Consider the following 25,225-nt stretch of genomic DNA (forward strand, 5'->3'; position numbering starts at 1 on the left):
TTATATAATTATATTCCCTCTGACTTTGTGATTTTCTTGCAGTTAACACTTGTCACAGTTTTTATTTTGCTTAGTTTCTTTATAATAGCTATTGCTTATGTTCAAAATGTTCTTTCATTTCAGTTCAGTTCAGTCACTCAGTCATGTCCAACTATTTGTGACCCCAAACATTGCAGCACGCCAGGCCTCCCTGTCCATCACCAACTCCTGGAGCTTGCTCAAACTCATGTCCATTGAGTCGGTGAGGCCATCCAACCATCTCATCCTCTGTCATCCCCTTCTCCTCCTGCCTTCAATCTTTTCCAGCATCAGGGTCTTTTCAAATGAGTCAATTCTTCACATTAGGTGGCCAAAGTATTAGAGTTTCAGCTTCAGCATCAGTCCTTCCAATGAATATTCAGGACTGATTTCCTTTAGGATGGACTGGTTGGATCCCCTTGCAGTCCAAGGAACTCTCAAGAGTCTTCTCCAACACCACAGTTCAAAAGCATCAATTCCTCTGCGCTCAGCTTTCTTTATAGTCCAACTCTCACATCCATACATGACTACTGGAAAAACCATAGCTTTGACTAGATGGACCTTTGGTGGCAAAATAATGTCTCTGCTTTTTAATATGCTATCTAGGTTGGTCATAACTTTTCTTCCAAGGAGCAAGTGTCTTTTAATTTCATGGCTGCAGTCACCATCTGTAGTGATTTTGGAGCCGAAGAAAATAAAGTCTGTCATTGTTTCCATTGTTTCCCCATCTATTTGCCATGAAGTGATGGGACCAGATGCCATGATCTCAGTTTTCTGAAGTTTTTAAGCCAACTTTTTCACTCTCCTCTTTCACTTTCATCAAGAAGTTCTTTAATTCTTCCCTTTCTGCCATAAAGGTGGTGTCATCTGCATATCTGAGGTTATTGATATTTCTCCCAGCAGTCTTGATTCCAGCTTGTGCTTCATCCAGCCCAGCATTTCTCATAATGTGCTCTGCATGTAAGTTAAATAAGCAGGGTGACAATATACAGCCTTGATGTACTCCTTTCCCAATTTGGAACCAGTCTTTTCCATGTCCAGTTCTAACTGTTGCTTCCTGACCTGCATACAGATTTCTCAGGAGGCAGGTCAGGTGGTCTGGTATTCCCATCTCTTGAAGAATTTTCCACAGTTAGTTGTGATCCACACAGTCAAAGGCTTTGGCATAGTCAATAAAGCAGAAGTAGATGTTTTTCTGGAACTCTCTTGCTTTTTCTATGATCCAACAGATGTTGGCAATTTGATCTCTGGTTCCTCTGCCTTTACTAAATCCGGCTTGAACATGTGGAAGTTTACAGTTCACATACTGTTGAAGGCTGGCTTGGAGAATTTTGAGCATTACTTTGCTAGCATGTGAGATGAGTGCAATTGTGTGGTAGTTTGAGCATTCTTTGGCATTGCCTTTCTTTGGGATTGGAATGAAAACTGACCTTTTCCAGTCCTGTGGCCACTGCTGAGTTTTCCAAATTTTCTGGCATATTGAGTGCAGTACTTTCACAGCATCATCTTTTAGGATTTGAAATAGCTCAACTGAAATTTCATCACCTCCACTAAGTTTGTTTGTAGTGATGCTTCCTAAGCCCCACTTGACTTCTCATTCCAGGATGTCTGGCTCTAGGTAAGTGATCACACCATTGTGATTATCTGGGTCATGAAGATCTTTTTTGTGTAGTTCTTCTGTGTATTCTTGCCACCTCTTCTTAATATCTTCTGCTTCTGTTAGGTCCATACCATTTCTGTCCTTTATTGTGCTCATCTTTGCATGAAATGTTCCCTTGGTGTTTCTAATTTTCTTGAAGGGATCTCTAGTCTTTCCTATTCTATTGTTTTTCTCTATATCTTTGCATTGACTGCTAAGGAAGGCTTTCTTATCTCTCCTTGCTATTCTTTGGAACTCTGCATTCAAATGGGTATATCTTTCCTTTTCTTCTTTGCCTTTCGCTTCTCTTCTTTTCACAGCTGTTTGTAAGACCTCCTCAGACAACCATTTTGCATTTCTTTTTCTTGGGATGGTCTTGATCCCTGCCTCCTGTACAATGTTACAAACCTCAATCCGTAGTTCTTCAGGCACTCTGTCTATCAGATCTAATCCCTTGAATCTGTTTGTCACTTCCACTGTATAATCATAAGGGATTTGATTTAGGTCATACTTGAATGGTCTAGTGGTTATCCCTACTTTCTTCAGTTCTTCCCTACTTTCTTCTTCTTTCTTCAAGTCTGAATTTGGCAATAAGGAGTTCATGATCTGAGCCACAGTCAGCTCCCTGTCTTGTTTTTGCTGACTGTATAGGGGTTCTCCATCTTTGGCTGGAAAGAATATAATCAATCTGATTCAGTATTGAGGTGATGTCCATGTGTGGAGTCTTCTCTTGTGTTGTTGGAAGAGGGTGTTTGCTATGACCAATGTGTTCTCTTGACAAAACTCTATTAGCCTTTGCCCTGCTTCATTCTGTACTCCAAGGCCAAATGTGCCTGTTACTCCAAGTATTTCTTGACTTCCTACTTTTGCATTCCAGTCCCCTATAATGAAAAGGACATCTTTTTTGGGTGTTAAGTTCTATAAGGTCTTGTAGGTCTTCATAGAACCATTCAACTTCAGCTTCTTCAGCATTCCTGGTCAGGGCATAGACTTGGATTACTGTGATATTGAATGGTTTGCCTAGGAAACGAACTGAGATCATTCTGTCATTTTTGAGATTGCATCCAAGTACTGCATTTCAGACTCTTTTGTTGACCATGATGACTACTCCATTTCTTCTAAGGGAGTCTTGCCCACAGTAGTAGATATAATGGTCATCTGAGTTAAATTCACCCATTCCAGTCCATTTTAATTCACTGATTCCTAAAATGTCGATGTTCACTCTTACCATCTCCTGTTTGACCACTTCAAATTTGCCTTGATTCATGTACCTAACATTCCAGGTTCCTATGTAATATTGCTCTTTGCAGCATCGGACTTCCATCACCCATCACACCCACAACTGGGTGTTGTTTTTGCTTTGGCTCCATCTCTTCATTCTTTCTGGAGTTATTTCTCCACTGATCTCCAGTAGCATATTGGGCACCTACCGACCTGGGGAGTTCATCTTTCAGTGTCCTATCTTTTTGCCTTTTCAAACTGTCCACTGGAGAAGGGAATGGCAAACCACTTCAGTATTCTTGCCTTGAGAACCCCATGAACAGTATGAAAAAATGTTCTTTATGTATCTGTTAAATATCTAACAATGTTTTTCCCCCCAAATAAATAAATATATGAAGTAATCTATCACTATTCTCTCTCCACTGCCCCACCCCTCAAATTCTCTGTTTTCCTGCTTCAGTTTGAATGGGTTTTTCTCTATACCTGGGCCTCAGATGTCATCTTAGGACTTCCTTTTATCAGTCTTCTCCTTTGAATTGTTCTTCTGTTTTCTGGTATTTCTTTGTTCCTCCTTCTTGGCTTAATCTTGCATTTCACTAAATCACACCCTTCACTATCTTCCTAAGAAAAGGTATGTGGGAGGTAAAATTTTTTAGTTCTTACATATCTGAAAATATCCTTATTCCACACTTAACACATAGCCTTTATTTGGGTAAGTATAGAACTCTAAGATTAAAATAGTTTTCTCTCAGAACTTTGGGTTCCCAACACTACTATCCTCTAGTATCTTGTACCACTGTTGAGATGTCTGATGCCCCAGCTTTTTACTCCTTCACATACGATGTGATTTTTCTCTCTAGATGCTATGATGTTATTTCTTTTATCTGGGCATTCTGAAATTCAAGTTATTCCTTGGTATTTTCCCTCCATTCTACTGGACATGCAGTGGGTATTTTCAGTTTGGATATTTCTCTCTTTCACTAACGGGAAATTTTCTTACATTGTTATTATTTTTAAAATAATTTACTATCCTTTGCTTTCCTTTTCCTGAAACTGCATACAGATGTCAGAACTTGAATAATCCTCTAATATTCTTTCTCTCCTAATTTTCATCTGTCTTTCTCTTCTACTTTCTAGGAGATATCTTCAAGTTTATTTTCCTACTCTTTTGTTTAATTTTTAATTTTAGCTATCTATTTAAAATTCCTAATTGCTCTTGCTCATTCTCTGATTATTCCTTTTTTTACAACATGGCTTCCCCAGTGGCTCAGTGGTAAAGGATCTGTCTGCAGTGCAGGAGACCTGGAGACTTGGGTTCGATCCCTTGGTGGGGAAGATCCCCTGGAGGAGGAAATGGCAACTGATTCCAATATTTTTGCCAGGAAAATCCCATGGACAGAGGAGCCTGGCAGGCTACAGTTCATGGGGTCGCAAAAGAGTCGGCCACAGCTGAACAAGTCAACCATTCTTTTTCATGGATGTGCATCTTCTTTTAGCTCTCTGAGGCTATTAAATATATACATAAAATTTTAAAATTCAAAAAATCATTTTCTTAAATTATCTCTATTTCTTCTGAGTTCCTTTTTTATTTTAATGTTTGTTTGCTTTAGTCTCTCTCTTTCATGGGGGATACTTTCTGTAGATTTCGGGTGATTTCAGGCTGTCTAGTCCTGTGTAACAGTGAGGATCAGTGTGATTGACAGCTGTGTGTGTGGGCAAGGATTTGACTGGTGGGCTTCATCCTCAGGCCATTTCATTGGGGAACCATGAAAAGCCAATACTTGGAGGATTTCTCTCGGAGGCAGGTAAATTTTTTTCCAGTGAATCTTCTATCCAGGGGACATATGCCTGAAAGTTCCTTTCTGGGAAGGAGTCTGGTGGAGGGCCCTACTATTATCATATGAACTGACACTTAATCAGACATCTGCCCTTTTTTCTTGCTGGAATCCTGGAATTTGGGGATGCTCTGATTCAATTTCTCTAGAGAAACCTCCACTCTCTGGTAGGAGCATGGTTCCTGACCATGTGATGGAAGGGTATCTAGAGTTGTAATTTCATCATATATCTCTTCCAGCCAGTTCCCTAGAGTCTAATCCCATGCTTCAAACTCGCTTCTTGCAGAACCTGGTGCCTCTAAGTCTCCTGCCTCTCTGGGCTCTGTGGGGAGAGTCTGCTCACTAATGACTATCAGTTCCTCTCCAGGTCCTTCAAGTCTTAGTTTTCTCTATTCTGGCGGCTCTGTTACCATTCTCCAAGCCACTTTCTTTCTTTTAAAAAACATTTATTTATTTGGCTGTGTCATGTGGCACACAAGATATTCTGTCTTCATTGCAGCTGCAAGATCTTTAGTTAGGGCATATGGGATCTAATTCCCTGACCAGGGATCAAACCTGGGCCCCCTTGCATTGGAAGAGCAGAGTTCTAGCCACTGGGCCAGCAGGGAAGTCCTTTCCAGCCCCAAATTACTGAACTCACTCTTGTCCACTGATGTCCTCATTTCCACCCTCTGTATTCTCATGAGTCTATACTTTAAAAAGAATTTTGTGGAGTCTGTGGAGGAAGAGGAGATAAAGATACATGATCAGTTTGTTATCTCTAACTGGAAGTTCATACCTACTTTAAAAAATGGTTTCAGATTATATAAATAGTACATACTTTGTAGAAAATTTGAAGCAAACTTGTATGATCCTACCATCCAGAAATAATCAATATTAACATTTTGGTGTATGGTACCTTTTTTTTTTTAAATAAACTTTTTGTTTTAGAATAGTTTTAGATTTACAGAAAAATTACAGTGATGGTACAGAGTTCTCATCTACTCCTCACCCAGTTCCCTCTATTACTAACGTCTTACGTTAGTGTGGCACATTTGTCACGATTCGTGAGCCAGTGCGGGTGCACCGTTATTGTTGTTCAGTCTCTCAGCCACGTCCGACTCTTTGTGACTCCATGAATGCCAGAGTCCAGTCTTTATTCAGTTTTCTGTAGTTTTTCTCCAATTTCCCTTTTCTGTTGTAGGATTCACATCCAGGATACTATGTTATCTAGTTGTCATGTCTCCTTAGGCTCCTCTTGATGGTGACAGTTTCTTGGAATTTTCTTGTTTTTGATGACTTTAACAGATTGACAGTTAGGTATTTTATAGAATGTCATTCAGTTGGGATTTGTCTAATGTTTTTCTTATGATCTGACTGGGGTGTGGATTCTGGGGAGAGGAAGACCACTGTTATCATATCAAGAACACATATATCAGCATGACTTCTCCATCTCCTTGAAGGCAGAGTATCTATAATACACGAGTTATTTGGAATTCTTCTATATGGAGGTTCGTCTTTTCTCCCTCATTTATCTAATTATTCAATTTTTTATTTCTATTAGTATGCACTCATGAATATTCATTTCATACTTTGGGTTATAATACAATAATACTTAATTTTCTTGTTCAAATTGTTACAGCTTTAGCCCTTAGGAGTTGTTTCAATTGGCTTCTGTATTCCTTTGTGTTATGTACCCACTCCAAACCCCATCATTGTGGAGTTTTGAGCTTTGTAAGATGCTCCTGGATCATTCTGTATATTTCCTGCCTCAGTTCTAGATCAACCATTTCTCCAAGATGACCTAGTCCTTTTTTTGAAAAATGGTATTAGAAACCAAGTTCTGGGCAGTAGGTGTGCTTGTTGCTACTGGGATTTCATTGCTTCTCGATCCTGTAGGCTGACATAGCAAGGAAATAGATGTGTGTATACTAACCTATGTATGTGTACATATATCTATAAACATTTCCATATGTAACCATCTGTATTATATCAAGTTATACATGATTTCCCACTTATGTCTCTAAGTCATTACCACATGGATCATTCTACCCTGCTCCTGTTTGTCTGTAAACACCTACTCCAACAATAAGAAACCTGGCTCTTACCATCTGCCATTCATTTACTTAATTATTCAATTCCAGTGTACATGTGTTGTCAACCACCTGCTTTTTAAGGTAGGAATTTAATTATTCCCAAACTACTTATTTAACATGTCAAGATTCCATAAAGGACTTTATGCACTCAGTCCTTATCGTCCCTGATCTGCTGCCAGTCTTCAGTTCGCCAGTCCAGGTCCTATGCAGGATACAGGAAGCTTGGGGCTGGTGCACTGGGATGACCCAGAGGGATGGTATGGGGAGGGAGGTGGGAGGGGGGTTCAAGATTGGGAACAAGTGTACACCCATGGCGGATTCATGATGATGTATGGCAAAACCAATACAATATTGTAAAGTAAAAAAAAAAAAAAAAAACTTTATGAAAAAAAAATAATAATAAAAAAATAAAATAAAATGCTGATTCTTACACCGATGTCCTCTCCAGGCTTGGGTTGACTGAGTTTTTCCTAGTCTCTCTCCAGCTAAATGTCCTTCTGTAGGTCTGCTGACAGGAATGCATCATTTCAGACAATCCCCGAGTAACAAACTCTTATTCTACCAAATCTATGCCTAAATGGTTGACCAGGTGGTATAAAAGGCAGAGCTTGCCTTTGCTGCGAGGAGAGGAGTACGTTCTCTACATTCTTCCTCACTGTAGACAAAGTTCTCAGAAGCCACTTGGGCTGCAATGAGAGAGACAAGTATCCCTTAAATGGTGTGTTCCCACATCACCACACACCACACTGCCTGAGGAAACACTGCTATAAATAGCACGTGGTCTCCTTACCGGTCGGCCACAGCCGGGTTAACCCAGACATGATGGAGACTTGGTAGGAAGAGGAAAAAGCAGAAAACTAGATAAAGCAAGAAGTGGGGAGGAAGAAGGATGATGTGGAAAGGGTGGTGATGATATTAATAATACATATAATTAATGATTTTAGTAATCACTGATATTTGCAGAAATCTTCCACATGCACGGTCTCATTTATTTCATAAAGTATAACAACTTGAGAAAGTAAATATTTAGTTCATTGTAAGGTATCTTATAGGTTAAATTGACTTTTGTGGGTTCTAAATTCAGGGTTCCTTGAGTCTAGAATCCAAGCTGGGCCAATGAGAGTTGGTCCTGGGACCATTGCTATTAATAGAACTATTGGAAAATAACATGTTCTCTTTTCATTGGAATTATAAAATAAGCATGGCTGGGTGTTCAATATATCTAGTTATCTGTTTGTTTGTTTATATGCATAGAGGAAGATCTGAAGATAGTATCCCAGGTGTTGACATCGATTCATTTTGGGGGGGTTAGGTAATTGGTAATATTTATGGTTTTTACATGTTACGTATTATTTATATTTTCTATAAAGTAGCATATTACTGTATATTATCATAGATTTTTCTGTTGTAAATTATTGTTTTAAATTTTATACTATATGTATGTTAAAATATAAATATATTTATAATGTTTTCTTATTAATAGAGGAGTATAATTTTTATACTAATATAAGACAGAAGTCCTTTACCCCCCATTTTTTAAGAATCATTTTGCACCTTCATAGGTGTTATTTTTTAAAAAATGTTTATTTATTTGGCTGCATCCAGTCTTATAGTTGTAGCACGTGGGATCTTCGTTGTGGCACATGGGCTCTACAGTTGTGGTGCATAGACAGGCTTAATTGCTCTGCTGCATGTGAATGTAGGATGTTAGTTCCCAGACCAGGGATTGAAGCTGTGTCCTCTGCATTGCAAGGCAAATTCTTAACCACTGGACCACTAGCGAAGTCCCCATGTAACCTCTTAATGCCCACTGATTCCTTCCCTTGGTTACTGACTCAAGCCCAGTTCCATATCCCTGGTAGGACACGCACTCTTAATCCCAGGATGATCCAGTTCCCTAGAATAACTTTTTCAAAATAAAGTTTTTTTACCTTTTCAAAGTAAAGTATTTGTAAAAAAGAGATTTTTCAAAATAAGAATATTTAGGGACTGAGAGGTTCTGTTGGTTTTGGCCGCATTCCATCAGACACTGCTGTTGCTGCTGCTAAGTCACTTCAGTTGTGTCCGACTCTGTGCAACCCCATAGATGGCAGCCCACCAGGCTTCCCGTCTCTGGGATTCTCCAGGCAAGAACACTGGAGTGGGTTGCCATTTCCTTCTCCAATGCATGAAAGTGAAAAGTGAAAGTGAAGTCTCTCAGTCTTGTCCGACTCTTAGTGACCCCATGGACTGCAGCCCACTAGGCTCCTCCATCCATGGATTTTCCCGGCAAGCCATTGCCTTCTCCGCCATCAGACACTAGGCCTCATCAAAGAGCAGAGTGGAAAAGTGGGTGAGGTTCTGGTGTCATGGAGGTGCTCCTGCTTGAGGCTGACAGTGGCAGGGGTTTCAGGGGTGGATGGGTCAGTTTCACTTGGATTTGTAGTCATTTTAGAAGAAGCTTGGTTATTTTTCTGTAGCCCTGCCAGAGGGAGGAACAAATCACAACCCCCAAACAAAAGAGAAGCAGTGCCAGTGGCCACGATCTTGCTGGGGTTCCCTCCTCCAAGTTTGTGAGAAATCTGGGAATTGTACACAGACCTGCCGTCCCTGCCCAACACCCACTCAATCCAGCTCTCTCCCACTGTAGACACAGGCCCCACTCTCAAGTCCCCAAAGCACAGCTAAGGCCAGGCTGCAGCATTCAGAAAACTCCCCATAAACCCTGACGAGATGCCAATCATTCCATAAGAAAACCACCTTTTACAATTACGATGCAGAGCCTGTAGTTTCATGTTGTTCTGAATTGCATTGTCTCTTTTCCAGAATAGGTTTACATTTTATCCCTGCATAACCCCAAATCCTATTAAAATATTTGCCTAAAAACAAAAAGGATTATTCCCACAAGAGCAATTTGCTTCCCCCTCCACAGGAGATAGAGGAACTGGGATGAAAACCCAAACCCACACAGTTTAGACTAGCGCTTTGTTCCCTTTTTCACCATTGCAGTTTTCAAAAATAGTAGAGACCACTTTCTTCTACACATTTCAGTATCTACCCATTTGGAAGCAAAAGCCTGGGTCTAACAAGGGTCAGGGGCTTGGCTGGGGGACGGGGTGGGTGTGGGTGGGGAGTGTGGATAAATCCCAGGGGTGGGTGCCCTGGGATTGACTTTAGGAGGAGGGAGGGAGGTCAGGACACAGAAAGTACCAGATTCCCTTTGGCTCAGATTTTACATCTTGGAGTCAGAAGTAGGGACAGAGGGATAGACAGCCATCACGGGCAGTTGACCTGACCACTGAGTGTTTATTTCATCTTTAAAGGAGGCACCTGGGATACAGGACCTCTCAGCCTCCTTTCAGCTCCCGAGCTCTCTGGACCTCAGCCAGGTCAGTGAGGCAAGGGGCTTGCTACCCACAGTCCTTTTCCTGGATGGCAATCAGCGGCTGCCTGCCCACCTGCCCGGGAGCACTCATTCTCCTGATTCCAAGGCACCTACACTTCCCAGACTTCTTAGCTTGAGATAACAGCCTGTTGTCCTCTCAATGACTCCACACCCAAGGGGAGAGGGAATGAGGAAACCTTTGGGACAGTGGGGCCTATCTGATGAACGTAAGAGGTGGGAGGCTGCCCCATTGCTCCTCGTGCCTTCCAGGTTCCCAAGGGCCCCCACCCAGCTCAGGAGGCATTTCTGGGCTTGGCTTCCTGGCAGAGGAGGTTTGCAGGCACTGGGGGAGCTGAGGAGGGTGGTGAAGGCCCTTGGCTCATAAATCTTCATTTTGGGGATTCATTAGGGATTTTTTCCAAGGACTCTTCCAGGGTGGAGGTGGGCGTCTTCTTATAGGTTCCCATCAGACTCAGGATCAGGTCCCAACTCCTCAGCCTGGCATCAGGATTCTGCAAAATCTTGCCTCAGCCTTCCTGGCCAAACCTCTCTTCTGTTATTTTTCCCAGACCCACTGAGGTCTAGCGACATAGAACTACACTATTTCCCTGGACACACTATGCATGCTCACATCTCTGTGGCTACTTTGCATATTGTTTCCTCTGTCTGAAGTGCCCACTGACACTTCTCAAAGAACTCCTATTCATTCTTCAAGACTCTACTCACTGCCTCTTCAAAGCCTTACTTGACTCCTTACACAGGGTTGATTGTTCTGTGCTCCAAGGGATAGGGTTCCTTCCCTGGCTCATCACCCAGTACGGTAATTATTGGGATTTGCATGTTTATCTTCCTCCTAGTGGCTCCTCTAGGGCAGGGAGCGTGTCATTTACTTTGGTAAAGCAGTGCCAGGCTAATAATTCTTCAGGCAACATTTGTGTTAGAATGAACACCATTTCTTCTAGATTCATGGTATTTTGAGTAGCATTAAGAGAATGCTTCTGGGGACTTCCCTGGTTGTCCAGTGGTTGGGACTCTGTCCTCCCAATGCAGGGGGCATAGGTTCAATCCCTGGTCAGGGAACCAGATCCTACATGCCAAACTAAGATCTGGTGCAGCCAAATTAAATAAACATTAAAAAAAGAGAGAGAGAGCAAGAGAACACTTCTGTTACCATGGCCATTTCTTGGCCCACAATGCTATTTCTCCAGACAGAGGTCATATATCTCTTAGTCTATGTATTCACACAGCATCAGTACAGCACTCCTCAGGTAACTTTATATCTGATTTATTTTATGCATTTACCTGATGGGTGGTTATTATAGTTGCCATCATAAGATGAAGAGACTGAGATGCCAAGAGATTAAGCAACGTCATGTTCAATGTTACAGTCTGTGTATGGCAAAGCTGAAACTTGAACCCCGGTATTCTTACTGCAAGATCTCTGCCTACACCAGAGATTCTCAATAATCTTTGGATCAGCATCACCTGGGAACTGGTTAGACACGCCCATCATTGGGCCCCACCCCAGACCTACAGAATCAGAAACTTCTAGGGTGGGCCCAGCAATGCTTTAACCACCTGCAGGTGATTCTGTTCCACACTCAACTCCAAGCACCCAGGCCTGCATCCTCAGAGCTACTCCAGTGGCTGCCCAGAGCCAGAGGAGGGCGCTCCAAGGCAAACTTTTACCCCTGAATAGTCATGGCTTCTGTGATAGAAACCTAGCCCCTGGGTAAAGGGGAAGGAAACAGGTTGACTGGGAGTTAGGAGCCAGAGTTCTAGTCCCACGGGTTCTGCAATTACTGACCTTACTGACCGTGATTTTGAGCACCTCCCTGGGTCTCAGTTTTCACATCTGTAAAGTGAGGACGTTGACTAAATGCTCTCGTCTCTGATTTCCCTTTGCGCTGTTATTTAGCTCTCCTTTGCACTGTGTTGTCCATGGCAGGACTGCGATGAAGATGGAGTATGTGTGCTCATGTTTCAAGACTTTTCCCCGTCCTTGGAAATTGATCATTCCCAAATTCCAGATCCTTGGGCCAGCTATCCTCCTGTCATCTTCTTCTTTGGCGGCAGAAAATGGGAGCAAACATTTGAGTTGACTCATGAAACTTAATTAGGCAAAAGGTAGGAAACTGTTTAATGATGTTGGATTGGACCCCCTCCGGTTGCCCGAGGCTCCTCATCTGAGCCTCTCCCCTGATTCCTCTCCTGTCGCCTGCTTCCTCACTGTGACTGTGCCAGACGCTCTTGCTCACAGGACCATCTCCTGTCCCTGTCCCCGCTGTGAGCTCCTATGTGTCTCCTGTCCCTCTCTGTGGGGTTGCCTGGTTCACAGGCTCTTGGTAACTCCCCATCCTTCTGAGGAGGGGTTAAGGGTGATGTGTCAGGGTAACTTCCTAGGTGCACCAGCGAGGGGCTTGGTGACCAAATGGGGGAGCCCCATGAACGCAGTGAAGCCCTGTCCTACTGTTTCACGTGGACCTCATGGCTCTCCCAGGAGCACACCTGATTGTGGATGTGTTGTGCTCATTGGTACCTGCGGGGGCCCAGCATTTAACCGGCAGCTGGCAAATCTCCTGTGTGCAGAAGGCTGAAAAGAAGGAAAAGTGCCTCTTGCCCCTTTGAGATAATGATAAGAAACTCAAGGTGAGTAATTGCACTGTAAGAGTAGAGCCCTAAGGGATGTCCCTAGTGGTCCAGTGGTTAAGAATCTGCCGTCCAGTGCAAGGGACATGGCTTCGATCAAGGATGCCCCGGTCCCACCGCAGGGCAACTAAGCCCACACACTGCAACTAAGACTCAGTGCAACTAAAAAAAAGGAGAGCCCCCCTGAATCAGAAAGGTGGATTGAAGAATTTTAATCTCTCAGGACCTGGGTGTCAGCAGGAGAACATGGCTGAGCTCTCAAATCCTGAAGGGCCCTGAGAATGTGGGCAGTTCTAGAAGTCAGTTAAAGAAGATATTGCCTTCAGCAGAGTCACAGGTGCCAGATAAATAGCACAGGTGTCTGTTAAATTAGTGTCAGGCTCAGAGAGAGACTCATCATGAGGTTTCCAGAGTCCAGGAAAAGCCTAAAAACTGCAGGACATCACGTGTTGCTGGCAGCCTTTGGGTTAAAAACCAAAAAAGGTGGTTCTTAAACGAGGTCCCAGAGAGAGCAGGAGCCGATGATGATCCTTCATCAGCTAAAGCTCAGTGAGGCTGCACTTCTCAGCTGCAAGTAACCCAGGAAGCTGGGCTTCTCTTGGACTGAGCATTGGTGGAACTACACGTAGATAAAGAACATGTGTGTATTCCAAACTCATCAAATTGTGTACATGAAGTATCTTCAGCTTTTTGTGTGTCAGTCATACCTCAATAAAGTGATTTTTTAAAAAGAATGTATATGTGGATTTGTGTGTAGCTCTAGCTTCTGTTGTTGTTGTTCAGTCACTCAGCCTTGTCTGACTCTGCCACCCCATGGACTGCAGCACTCCAGGCTTCCCTATCCTTCACTGTCTCCCAGAGTTTGCTCAAACTTGCGTCCATTGAGTCAATGATGCCATCCAACCATCTCATCTGTCACCCCCTTCTCCTGCCTTCAATCTTTCCCAACATTAGGGTTTTTTCAAATGAGTAGACTCTTCACATCAGATGGCCAAAGTATTGGAGCTTCAGCTTCAGCGTCAGTCCTTCCAATGAATATTCAGGGTTGATTTCCTTTAGGATTGACTGGTTTGATCACCTTGCTGTCCAAGGGACTCTCAAGAGTCTTCTCTAGCACCACAGTTCAAAAGCATCAGTTTTTCAGTGCTCAGTTTTATGGTCCAAATCTCAATATACCTTTTAAATCAGGATACATTGTCAGTAGTTATTGATCTCCACCCAGTGCCCTGGAGTCCCATGCTCATACCTTCAGCTGATGGATGCTTTCTTTGTGCATCCTGGGCCCCCACAGTGGGCCTGGTAGTTGAGTTCAACCTGGAAGCTAAAGACCTGCCTTAGTGGACCTGAGACTTGCCAGTATTCCAGGGACTTGAAGGCTGGGGGAAGAGCCAGGCATTGGTTAGGCTTTCTGGGACTGCTCCAGAATGGGTCCCTCCCTTCCCCAGTCTGCTCCTGTCCAGCTCAGTCTAAAATTGGCCTGCTTTCCTGCAAGACTTGGATTAAGGGATTCTTCTGCACAGGTTCAGAATGGATTTCAACCTCACTCATTAGAATCTCCTAAGCATCCTGCTCTCCATTTTAAATGACTTTACAGGTCTCAGAGCACTCATTTCTGGTGGTGTCTTCCATTCAAAGATTTCTCAAGTCCAAATACTTTGGTCCTTTGTTTCTGAGGTTGTGCAAGGAGAGAGAGGAGATGTAAGCTTTAGACTCACAAGCTGATGCAATCTAGCTGTGGGCTCTTTGGCGAGTCATTTTGCTTCTCTGGGCCTCAATTTTATCATCTGTAAAATGGGAATGTTGGTTCAGGTGCCCTCTGAGGTGTTCCAGCCCTAACATTCTGAGATTCTAGACCCCACTTTGACCAAAAGAGAAGGCTCAGAAGTCCTGTCCATCACTGCATGATGTCCAGGTGGAGGTAGAAAGGGCTAAGTGTAGTGTTAGGACAGCTGGGAGGACTCCGGGCCCGAAATGTGCTTTCCCTTCATGGACTTGGATTGGGAGTGCCTGTTGGGTGGCGCCTGGCTGGAAGGAGTGAGACAGTCTCTTCCAGACGTCCCCCTGCCTGAGTGGTTGCCTCACAGGCTCTCCCTACCACTTTCCAGGGTGGGGCGGGGAAGGGCAGCTGGGGAGCAACTGATGCAATAGGCAGGCTCAAGCCTGTGTTCTTCGAAGACTAAGCAAAAGTCGGCTGGCTGGGCTGGGCCGACCTAGGCAACAGCTTCAGGGCCCTACTCTTTGCAGGGTTTCAGCTTCCTCTTCTCTGCCTGTAATTGAAATGGGGTTCATTCTCTGGTCACCAGAGCCAGTAATTGACACTTTGTATTATACGTTTACTCCTGGAGCTCTTTAATCTTATAGCTTAAGAGAATATCCTTCCTTGCTAGGAATGGGGACATGCACGAGTACACATACACAGTGTGAGGACACACACACACATACAACGCAGGGACATTCATGGATGTGCGCGCGCACACACACACAGTGGGGGCCTCCAGAAGTAGGATCATTGTTTTGAGAATCTGCTCCCACCAGACCATGCTTCCCACCAGCTCTTCCAGGAGGAAGTGGATCCAGTCAAAAGGATCAGAGAGCATCAGAAGATGGGGAAATTGCCTTTGTATAGCCAAAGCCTCCAAATATGCCCCAAGGGATGCCATTTCTATTCAAGGCCCATCTATCAAATATAAATGAGTCTCTGGGCTACTTTCCATCTCCCAGGGATCTGGATGCCCAGAACACAATAACTAGTCTTTTAAGTTAGTGAAAAGGAAAAAAAAGGAAGTGCATCAAGTTCTCAACAAAAGGAAAATGGCTAAATATTGCACTCAAACTATGCCTCCATCATAAATTCCAAGGAACTTTGTCTTACTAAACCCATGCTTCAAGGCTCTGTATTCCCTGCAAAAGGCTCAAGAAGGAAAGTTGAAGTCCATTTGGGTTCTATGTCCCTTGTAATTATCATAATTTACTTTGTACTTACTATGTTTCAGGTCCTATGCTAAATGATTTATGTGATTTATCACATTTCATTCTCACAAAAACCTTATGAGATAGGCTACTATAATCTCCATTTTACAGATGCAGAAACTGAGGCACAGAAATTTATGTAACTTGCCCAAGGACACAGGGTTAGTAAGTGGTAGAGTCAAGGTGTTAACCTGATTCTCCTGACTCCAGGACCTAGGCTCATAACAATCTGAAAAACCCACATGTACAAATAGAGTTTAAGTGGCATAGACTCCTTCACATTACAAAAGGATTCGTCAGAATGTTCTCTAAATCCCAAATTCCTCTATAGCTTTAGTCGATAAAATCCATAATTTTATTTTCCAGGGTTTGTTTTATGTCCAAATTTTTAGGAATGTGTTGTTTTTCTTTTTTAAAGAGTGATTTTTGTTTATGCTGGATCTTTGTTGCTGCGTAGGCTTTCTCTAGCTGTGGCACGTGGGGGCCACTCTCCAGTTGTGCTGTGCAGGCTTCTCATTGCAGTGGCTTCTCTAGTTGTGGCTCCCAGGCCCAGAGTGCAGGCTCAGGAGTTGTGGTACTTAGGTTTAGCTGGTCTGCTGCATGTGGAATCTTCCCAGACTGGGGATCGAGTCCATGTTCCCTGCATTAGCAGGCAGATTCTTATCTACTGTACCACCAGGGGAGTCTAGGAACATATTTTTTAACCTAACACACAGACTTCTGCTCTTTGGGAAGTGTCACTCCTAGACTTTCATCAAATCAGTTCATTCTGTTAATAGTTAACAACTGACTTTCTGTCTTATTGGCACTGAATACATTTAGAAAGGAGCTTTGGACAAGGTAGTTCTAATTTAAGTATGAATTGTATAATTATACATTTGAATATATTCACACATAATCAAATTTAATCAAATGGACAGCTCGAAAGAGTGAAATTGGAGTGTTTTCATGGTGGAGCAGGAGTTGGGGGCTTTCTTCTTGATTTGGCCGTCATCTTGATTTATAGATGTTTTATCTCATTAACCTTAATGTCACGGAGCTAATTAGTAACTCTGAAAACTGCAAAACACACTTGAAGCAGTCCTGTAGCTCTTTAACTTCCCCATGCACCAGATTAAACTGGACTCAGTTATTCTGAATCACAGAAGACATCTTTCAAAAGGTTTTGCCTCCTTCATTTGGAATGGCTTACTGCCATGAAGATCAAGCTGGATGTGGATCCCAGTTTTCCCTTTTGGCTGCACATCACATTACATCAAAACCGTCTGAATCCTTCAAATCCCTTGCTTCACAGAGAGACACACATATGCAGATTGCTGTGATTACCTCTGTTTGGGTTAAGTACTCCCAGGACCCTGCGGAGGGGCCCAAGGATCTCACTGCCTGCGTTCTGCCTGCTGGTGAGCATCAGGGCAGCTGTGTGGGGACCCAGCCCTGTTCAGGAGGCTGCCATCTTCAGGATGCAGAAGGTCCCTTGGGTCCTAAGAGCACTATGGGCATCCTTTTCCTTCTTTCCCTCTTTTCACCTCCGGACCAACACCCTGAGGCACAGGTAGTTACAGTCTTTCTTCCCTTATGACTTTCTATGGGAGGACTCTGGGCTGCTTGGCAAGTCCTCCCCACCCCCTCCCTCCCTTTTCTTATGGCTGAATTAGATGGTTGCTAGGATAAAGGATGGTAGACATCAAAGAGGCTAAATTAATCTATAAGATAAAGGGGAAAGCCATTCTCTGGAGAGTGAATGGGCTAGAAATGGCTGTCGAATGGGACTTTGGGTGAGAAAAATGGCTACATCTCAGGAAACTTCTCAAAGGTTTCCATGATTTTTAAGGCATTTGGAGTTCAATTTATGTTTCTTTGAATAGGATACCATGTGAAGATGGAACTACATAAGGGAGGAAGGGGGCTCAGGTTTATTCAAGTTACATTTCAAATAATTTTTTTGAGAAAGGAAAGTGATTCAGGTAGCAAAATCTAAGATGATGACTTGCAGTGGGGTTTTCTGAATTTGCCTAGTCCTGGAACAGGACTGTGAATTGTAGGAGTAATAGAGAGCGGCCTGTGATGACATATTATCAGGTGGGGAGCCTTGGATCTGTGGGTGAAGCTGAGGTTTCTCCTAGGAGGATTTCACACGAAGGACAAACTCCAGTGCTGAAATAGGTGATAACAAGTGAATCTCTATTCTTGATTTAGTTTGAAAATGGACTAGATTGTTAACATACAGACGAATATTTGTGTGGGCCCTTGTTCCTTAAGTGCCAAACTAATGTTCTAACGCCGTTTGACATGTCTCCCTGCTGAGTGACTCAGCGCTGGCCTCATGGACCCTCCACAGGCTCTCCCTCCCTCAGGGGCGCAGGTGTGTCCCCACCTAGGTCAGAGGCCAGGAAACTAACCACAATCTCCTGGCTAGAGACTCAGGCTTCTGCCTTGGAGGCAAAACAGGGTGAAACACAGGCAGGCAGGATCCCAAACCACAGAAGCTCAAGTTAGGTCATCCTTGTGAACATGACAACTCGCTGTCGTTCTCGATCAACAAAGAAGAAACACAGACCCATTCAAAATGGCCCTAAAAGACAGAATTTGCATGACTATGGCAACTTGCCATTGAATGCTGTTCCTAAACAACTGAAAAGTTAATCAGCCATTCTTTTCACAAGGCAAGAAAGGTGCAATGATACATTCACACCAGGACAGGGGAGTACGGGAGTTTAAATCACTTTTCTGGCAGCCAATGAGTCCAGTGTCGGAGTTCACGATCCCTCCTTATATGCACCTGGCAACTTGGGGGACTGGGTGCTGGGCAGGGACCATCCTCCCAGGAGATGCTGCCGAGACATTCAGAGGATTGTCCCTCTGTGGGACCCACCTCTCTGGAACAGTTAGAAATTAGGTTGAGGATTGGGTTGAAGGGGAGGAAGTCATAATGGAAAATTATTATTCTTTTGAAAACAGTTATTCATGGGGACTTCCCTGGTGGTCCAATGGCTAAGACTCCATGCTCCCAATGCAGGGGGGCCTGGGCTCGATCCCTGGTCAGGGAACTAGATCCCACATGCTGCAACTAAGACCCAGGGAAGCCAAATAAATAAATAAACGTTTTTTTTAAAGGAAGGAAAATAGTTATTCATGGAAACTTTGCCATGGTATGGCCATTACCGTGGTCATTTTACTTTACCTTAAACATGGACCCCAGTTCAAGACAGAGGTAGACGAGCCCTAGGGAATGCACAGTTACTATTTATTCAATTCATTTGCAGGAATCAAGCAAATGAAGTTGATGATAAAAATGACATTGCTTTAGAAGGCATTCTCTCATGTTCACGGTATATTTAAAATAATCATTAGGAAAAAGGTTACGGTGTTTTGAAGAATCTGTCAGAAATCTTCAGCCCAATTTGTTCCTAGGGCAGGATGAGAATGGATTTCCTTTGGCTGAAATCCTAGCTTCTATTGTTAGGATGATGCAGAAATTTTGGATAATAGTACACATAGGAAAAACAAAGAGAAATATTTTCTCTTCTAGACTGACACCCTTGAAGACTACTTCAAATATGAATTATTGCGCTGTTCCTTTAAGGCTAGTTAAGAACAAACACGTTTGTCTTTTGCAGGATCTACTATTTCCCCAACTCACAAAAGCCATACTGGTTGCCTTTGACTCTGGGGTAGATCTTACTGACATCCATTTTAAACAGAGGAAAGAGGAGGTATATTAGAATTGTTGCTGAGTGTAATTAAATTCTACCCACTATAAACATGTTGGAGGCAGCTTCATGGATTCCCTCCTCCAGACCAGAAGAGTTATTTCTGGAGCTGGGGCTCCTTTGGCCACCCATACCCCACTGGTTGGCTCAGCCCCTGGTTCTTGTAGCTAGGTCCTCCTTGAGAAGACCAGTGTATTTTTTGGCTGCAATTTCATATAGCCTTTTGGTCTTCACAGATGAGACAACTAAATACATTCCTGCCTCACATGGCCATGAGTTCTTCTCTGTACCAGCATTAGACCAATCTTGTCTTGGACAGAGGGCTGGAAAGACTTAGACCCTAGAAGTTGGCATCTAGTCATGGTGATTACTGGCCCCACTCTAGCCTCATACCTGGCCCCAGAAACTGGACTCTTAGCTCATCCACTCACTTTACAAATATTTATTGAGCTCCTATCATGTGCCAGGCCCACAAATATGGCAGTAACTAAAAGAGGTGAAAATCTGTGCCCTTCTCTAACTTAGACTCTGTTTTAAAGAACCGAGCCTTGTCTTCCCATTCCTCTTCCAACCTTGGTTCCCTGATCAGTTAGTCACTTCTTCTAGAACAATCTTCCTCAAACTTCAAGGTGCTTATGAATCACTTTGAGTTGCAGATTCTGATTCAGTGGGTCTAGGGTGGGGACTGAGATTCTGAATTCCTCACAAGCTCCCAAACGATACTGCTGCAGCTGCTGGGGGTGTTGCCTGGATTACGCTATGAGTGGCATTGATGCACAGCCAGTAGCACCATCGGTGAGTCTTTCAGAAACACAGAATATTAAAAGAAAAAAAAAATATCAAGCCTTACTTTGGCCTCATGGCTGAGATCCCCTTTTGACAAGATCCCCAGGCGTTTCTCCCCATGGTCTAGAACAGTGATTCCCAAAGCACATGAAACAGCAGAAGCACCAGGTGAAAGTTACAAACCGCCTGCGGGCCCTCATCCCCCACTGAGTTGTATTATTTGGTGTTGAACACCCCACGTGATTCTGATGGATAGTAGGTTTGAAAACCTCAAAGAGCATTTTCGGAGGGCACTTTCCTAGGCTCATGGGACCTCACAGCGAAAAAAGCCTTTGAGATGACCTGAGGATAATCGTCTGAGATTGTGGTCTTCTCTGAAGTTACTGTCACACAAGTTCCAGGTAAGGAACTGAGGCCAAGTCCTCGAGCAGGGCCCCTGGCTGGCACACGGTGGGGTCAGGCCTTACACCAAGTTCTCCTTCCACCACAGCTGCCTCTCCTGCTGCTGTGATGCAGAACAGCTCCCACCCACCAGCATCCCCAGATTGCTTCTCCTTGACCACACCCCAAATCTTCCTTTCCTCCTGCCAAGAGTTTCAGCCCATTACCTCCACACCCTCACGCCCGCTTTATTTCAGCACCCACAGTTGCCCCCCTCTCCCGACCTGTGTCACCAACCACGTATTTAACTGGTTGACTTTCCCCAAAGGCCGATTCTGCCCACCCTTTGATAATGTTTGGAGCTCTTCTTGGGGAGGTGCAGTGTGTGGGTGGGAAGGGTGTTGTCTGCTGGCCTTCCATCCATCTCTCAGGAAGGCAATTAAGCTTCCTTCTCTTTGTCTTCAGTTCCAGCGCCTTTTTTGCTAAGTATTCTGCAACCTTCTGGAATGCAGGTGAGCACCTCTTCTCTTTACTGACAGCCCCAAGACTTCCTCATTCTTTCAACCTGGCTACATTCTCCCCTCCCCTGCCTGCACAGGTAGGTGCTGCTCACCGTCAAAGTTAAATGGACACACATGGAATTTATGGTCTACGCTAGGGGCCTTCACTTGGAGTCCACAAATCCCTAGCCCAGTACTTTAAAAATTTGAGTGTACACTAAAATCTCCTAGGGAGTTTAAAAACCCAGACTGCACTGAAGTCAATTAAATTAAAAACTCTGGGGGTGGGAGGCAAGCATCAGTTGCTGATAAATCTCCCCAGGCATTTCTACTGTGCAGCCAAGGTTGAGAACTACTGGAAAGTCCAGGTAAAATTGGACAAGTATATGTCCTTTTGGTGGAAAAACTAAGCCACAGCTTTTAGCAGATTCTTAAAGGCTCCAATGACACTCTTCTACTTCCCTTTTTCCCCTTTCAAAAACGGTGAGCTGACTGGTCTAAGATAACAAGCAGGAAGAGCTTACCAGTTATTAGAGAAACACCAAATATATGTGTTAACTAAATAAGCAGGTATTAACATGTAGGGCAGAGAAAGAGCCTACTGTTGCTTCACGAGGTGAAGGGGGCTTGGGAATATTGTGTTTGGTGAGATGGGTTGATCTCTGCCTCTCTCCCAGTTAACAGGAAAAAGGTGTGATTTCAGATGCTACCACTACAGAGATCTGATCACATCACTTAACTCCCCTGCTGCCCACAGAACCAAGGCCGCGCCCCCACTACATCATCTTGGCTCCTTCCTTTCTGGTTACCTAGCCCCAGGGATCCTTTCTAGTCACCATGCTCATTTTTTCACACACTCTAGCCCCAGAAGGATGTGCACTGCTCATTATTTTTTTTTTTTGGACAAGTCTGTGCCCTTGCTTCTATTCTTCTCTTGGTTCCTCCCAATCTCCCTGTCTCAAGTGGACCTGGGAGGGGAGGTAGGATTGAAGAGACGGAGAATGGCTCAAGGCAAGGTAACCTAGTACAGAAGGTGCTCAGTTCATACTTGTCAAAGTTAGTGGGGCACCGCTTTGTGTTAAGAGCTCCTGCTGGCGGGGAGTGGAGGGTGACACAAGTGTGGGATTGGGAAGATATACAGAGACTCGGAAGCTCTGGCTCTCAAGGGACATAGATGCCAGTAGGGAGGCAGACCAGTGATCCAAGGAGGGAAGGAAACATAGCAAGTGCTCTTAGGGGAACCTGTGGAAGGTAGGATGGGAAGTGGAGGGTAAGGAGAGACTTCCTCCAAAGAGTGACTGTTATTCTTCCAGAAAGGTCAGGCTCCATGGAAGAGAGATGGGGCTGAATTAGGAGAGTGAGGCCAGACTACAGAAGGCACTTAATGCCAACTTTAGGATACTCTGCACACAGATTAAACCTGGTTGGTGCCCCTAGGTCTTGCCAGCCTTTAGTCTTGCTCCCTCAGGAAGTTTTTGCTGTAATACTAAGCTGTTGAGGTGGAGGACCCGATTTTGAAACTGTCCAATCTGCCAGGAGGTGCCTGAGCTGGTGAAGTGAAGTGAAAGTCACTCACTCTCTGCTACCCCAGGGACTGTAGCCTGCCAGGCTCCTCTGTCCTTGGCATTTTCCAGGCAAGAATACTGGAGTGGGTTGCCATTCCCTTCTCCAGGGGATCTTCCCATCCTAGGGATCAAACCCAGGTCTCCTGCATTGCAGATGGATTCTTTACCATCTGAGTCACTAGGGGAGTCCCTACAGATGCGAGAGCTGGACCATAAAGAAGGCTGAGTGCAGAAGAATTGATGCTTTAAAACTGTGGTGTTGAATAAGCCTCTTGAGAGCCCCTTGGACTGAAAGGAGATCAAACCAGTCAATCCTAAAGGAAATCAACCCAGAATATTCATTGAAAGGACTGATGCTGAAGCTGAAGCTCCAATACTTTGGCCACCTGATTCAAAGAGCTGACTCACTGGAAAAGACCCTAATGCTGGGAAGGATTGAGTTGGTGAAGGTAGAAGCTATTCTCATCTTGTCCTGTAGTCTCCCTCCCTCAAATGCCCATGTGCCCAGGCCCCTGGGATAGCCAGGCAGCCGAGATCACTGACCCTGTAGACAAGAACAGTGGCTGTACTTCCAAACTGTGGTCAGGCAGGATGTAGGTAGGACAGTGGGCTGAACAAATAGGCAGTTAGGGGCCTCTCAGCACAGCAGAGAGGGGAACAGCTGTGATCCTAGATCCTCACGGTCGAATCCCAGTGCTAAGCAATGTGGGGCCGACCAGCACAATGCAGACACTGGCTAAGGCCCTGCGAGAGCAGATATTCAATAGATGTTGTTTCCCTCCATCTATTTTTCTGGGCTGAGAATCTAAGTTAAATAGCTCTACCTTCTCCCAGGTGCCAAAAAAGGATGAGTGCCCCTCCCCTAAGGACTATACCCTTTCTATTTGGGCTGCCAGGATGCTCTAATTGTTCTGCACTTTAATAAGACACAGAGGGCTCATTATGTAAATTCAGACAAATATACACAATTACCCCAGATCATAAATTACATCTATATTAATAAACATTTTAATTAACACTTACCAACTGCCAACAAAGTGTTAGGTGTAAATAACAGGTGGATGTAGAGTGAAGTAATAAGACTAGAAAGCCACTGCTTCTCTCTACTCCATACAAGAATATCAACAAACAGTGTACATGCTCTTTTTATAAGTAAGCTTATAAGTTTGCCTGAAGCCTGAAACAATCAACAGTATACAAATTCTTATCACTGTTTGCCATTTAAATGTAAGTATTTATTAATAATTTAACATTTGTATGGTGTATCTCATTCCAGAGTCATTCATTCATTCATTGAACAGATATTTAATAGAGGCAGCAAGCATTGTTCCAGGCACCAGGATACAGGAGTAAAGAAGACAAAATTCCTGATCTTAAGATGTTTACATTCTGGTGAACAAAGATAGACAATAAGGAAATTAACCAGTACACAAGTAATATTAAATGATAATAAGAACTGTCAGAAAATATAGTGGGGTAGAGTGAATAGGGAGTGTGTGCCTGTGCATGCATGTGCTTGCCCGCTGCTTTTTTACATAGAGTGGGCACAGAGGCCTCACAGATTAAGTGAAATTTGAGTGACAGGACTTGTTGATGGGTTAGATATAGGGTGTAATAAAAAGAGGTATCAAGTTGGCCGCCAGGGTTTTCATATTAGCAACTGGAAAAGTTAAATTGCCACATACCGTCACAGAGGAAGCCTGTGGGGTACAGTGCAATTCTGGGAATTTGATTTTGGATGTGTGATGCCAAGGAGGCAATTAAATGCACAAGTCTGAAATTTGGAGAAAAGATTGGGACAGGAGACATAAATCTGAAAGTGTTCAGCGTGTAGATTAAAAAATATATATTTATTTATTTGACTGACAAAGGCAGGATCTTTGTTGAATCATGTGGCGTCTTTCTTTACGGCCCACCGACTCTCTAGCTGTGGTGTGTAGGCTCAGTAGTTGCAGTACACAGGCTTAGTTACTCCACAGCATGTGGGATCTTAGTTCCCTGACCAAGGGTCAAACCCATGTCCCCTGAATGGCAAGGTGGATTCTTAACCACTGGATTGCCAGGTCCCAGCTTGTAGATTTTTAAAAACATAAGCCAGATGTGACCATCAAGGGAATGAGTGTGGACAGAGAAGAGATCCAAGAACTGGATCTGCCCTCATAACCTCATCACCTCCCAAAAGCCCCACTTGCAAGCACCATGATGTTGGGGATTAGGTTTCAACATATGAATTTGGTGCAGGTGAGGGGATACACAAACATTCGGTCTTTAGCAGATACTCTATAACTGTGGTCCTGAATTGATTCTGAAGTGCTGTTTCCTATCTCTGAGGAGGTGTAGGTTTTGAGTGGTCTTCTGCTCCAGGCTGTTCCTGCTGCTGCCAATGCGCCCATAAAGCTCTCTCCTCCCTGGACAAGGCCTCTGCATGGTCAGACAGTTTGGGAAGGAAGACAATGGAAGTATGACAAAAGGCTGCCGGGCCTGTGGGTGGGATTTGAAACCTCAAACTGGA

At 43.9% G+C, this 25,225-nt stretch overlaps 1 protein-coding gene and 1 long non-coding RNA gene across 3 annotated transcripts in view; both read left to right on the forward strand.

Annotated features, from left to right (window-relative positions):
• Positions 1–13,535, forward strand: part of SLC4A1AP (solute carrier family 4 member 1 adaptor protein) — a 75,642-nt gene extending 62,107 nt beyond the window's left edge. For both annotated transcript variants that reach the window (XM_086326085.1, XM_086326087.1), the window contains one exon: positions 12,101–13,535. In XM_086326085.1, the coding sequence (XP_086182211.1) occupies positions 12,101–12,111 (11 nt within the window). In that variant the 3' untranslated portion in view covers positions 12,112–13,535. The remainder of the gene's footprint in view (positions 1–12,100) is intronic.
• A 7,000-nt stretch (positions 13,536–20,535) lies between these two features.
• Positions 20,536–25,131, forward strand: LOC147362913 (uncharacterized). The gene is made up of 3 exons (XR_015136597.1): positions 20,536–20,668; positions 21,114–21,160; positions 25,048–25,131. It is a non-coding gene; the product is annotated as an uncharacterized LOC147362913 (long non-coding RNA).
• Positions 25,132–25,225: the final 94 nt, after the last annotated feature.

The sequence above is a fragment of the Bos grunniens genome, chromosome 11 (assembly GCF_055505025.1).
Source record: "Bos grunniens cultivar Pamir isolate PY7600 chromosome 11, Bosgru_T2T1.0, whole genome shotgun sequence".
Lineage (NCBI taxonomy): Eukaryota > Metazoa > Chordata > Mammalia > Artiodactyla > Bovidae > Bos > Bos grunniens.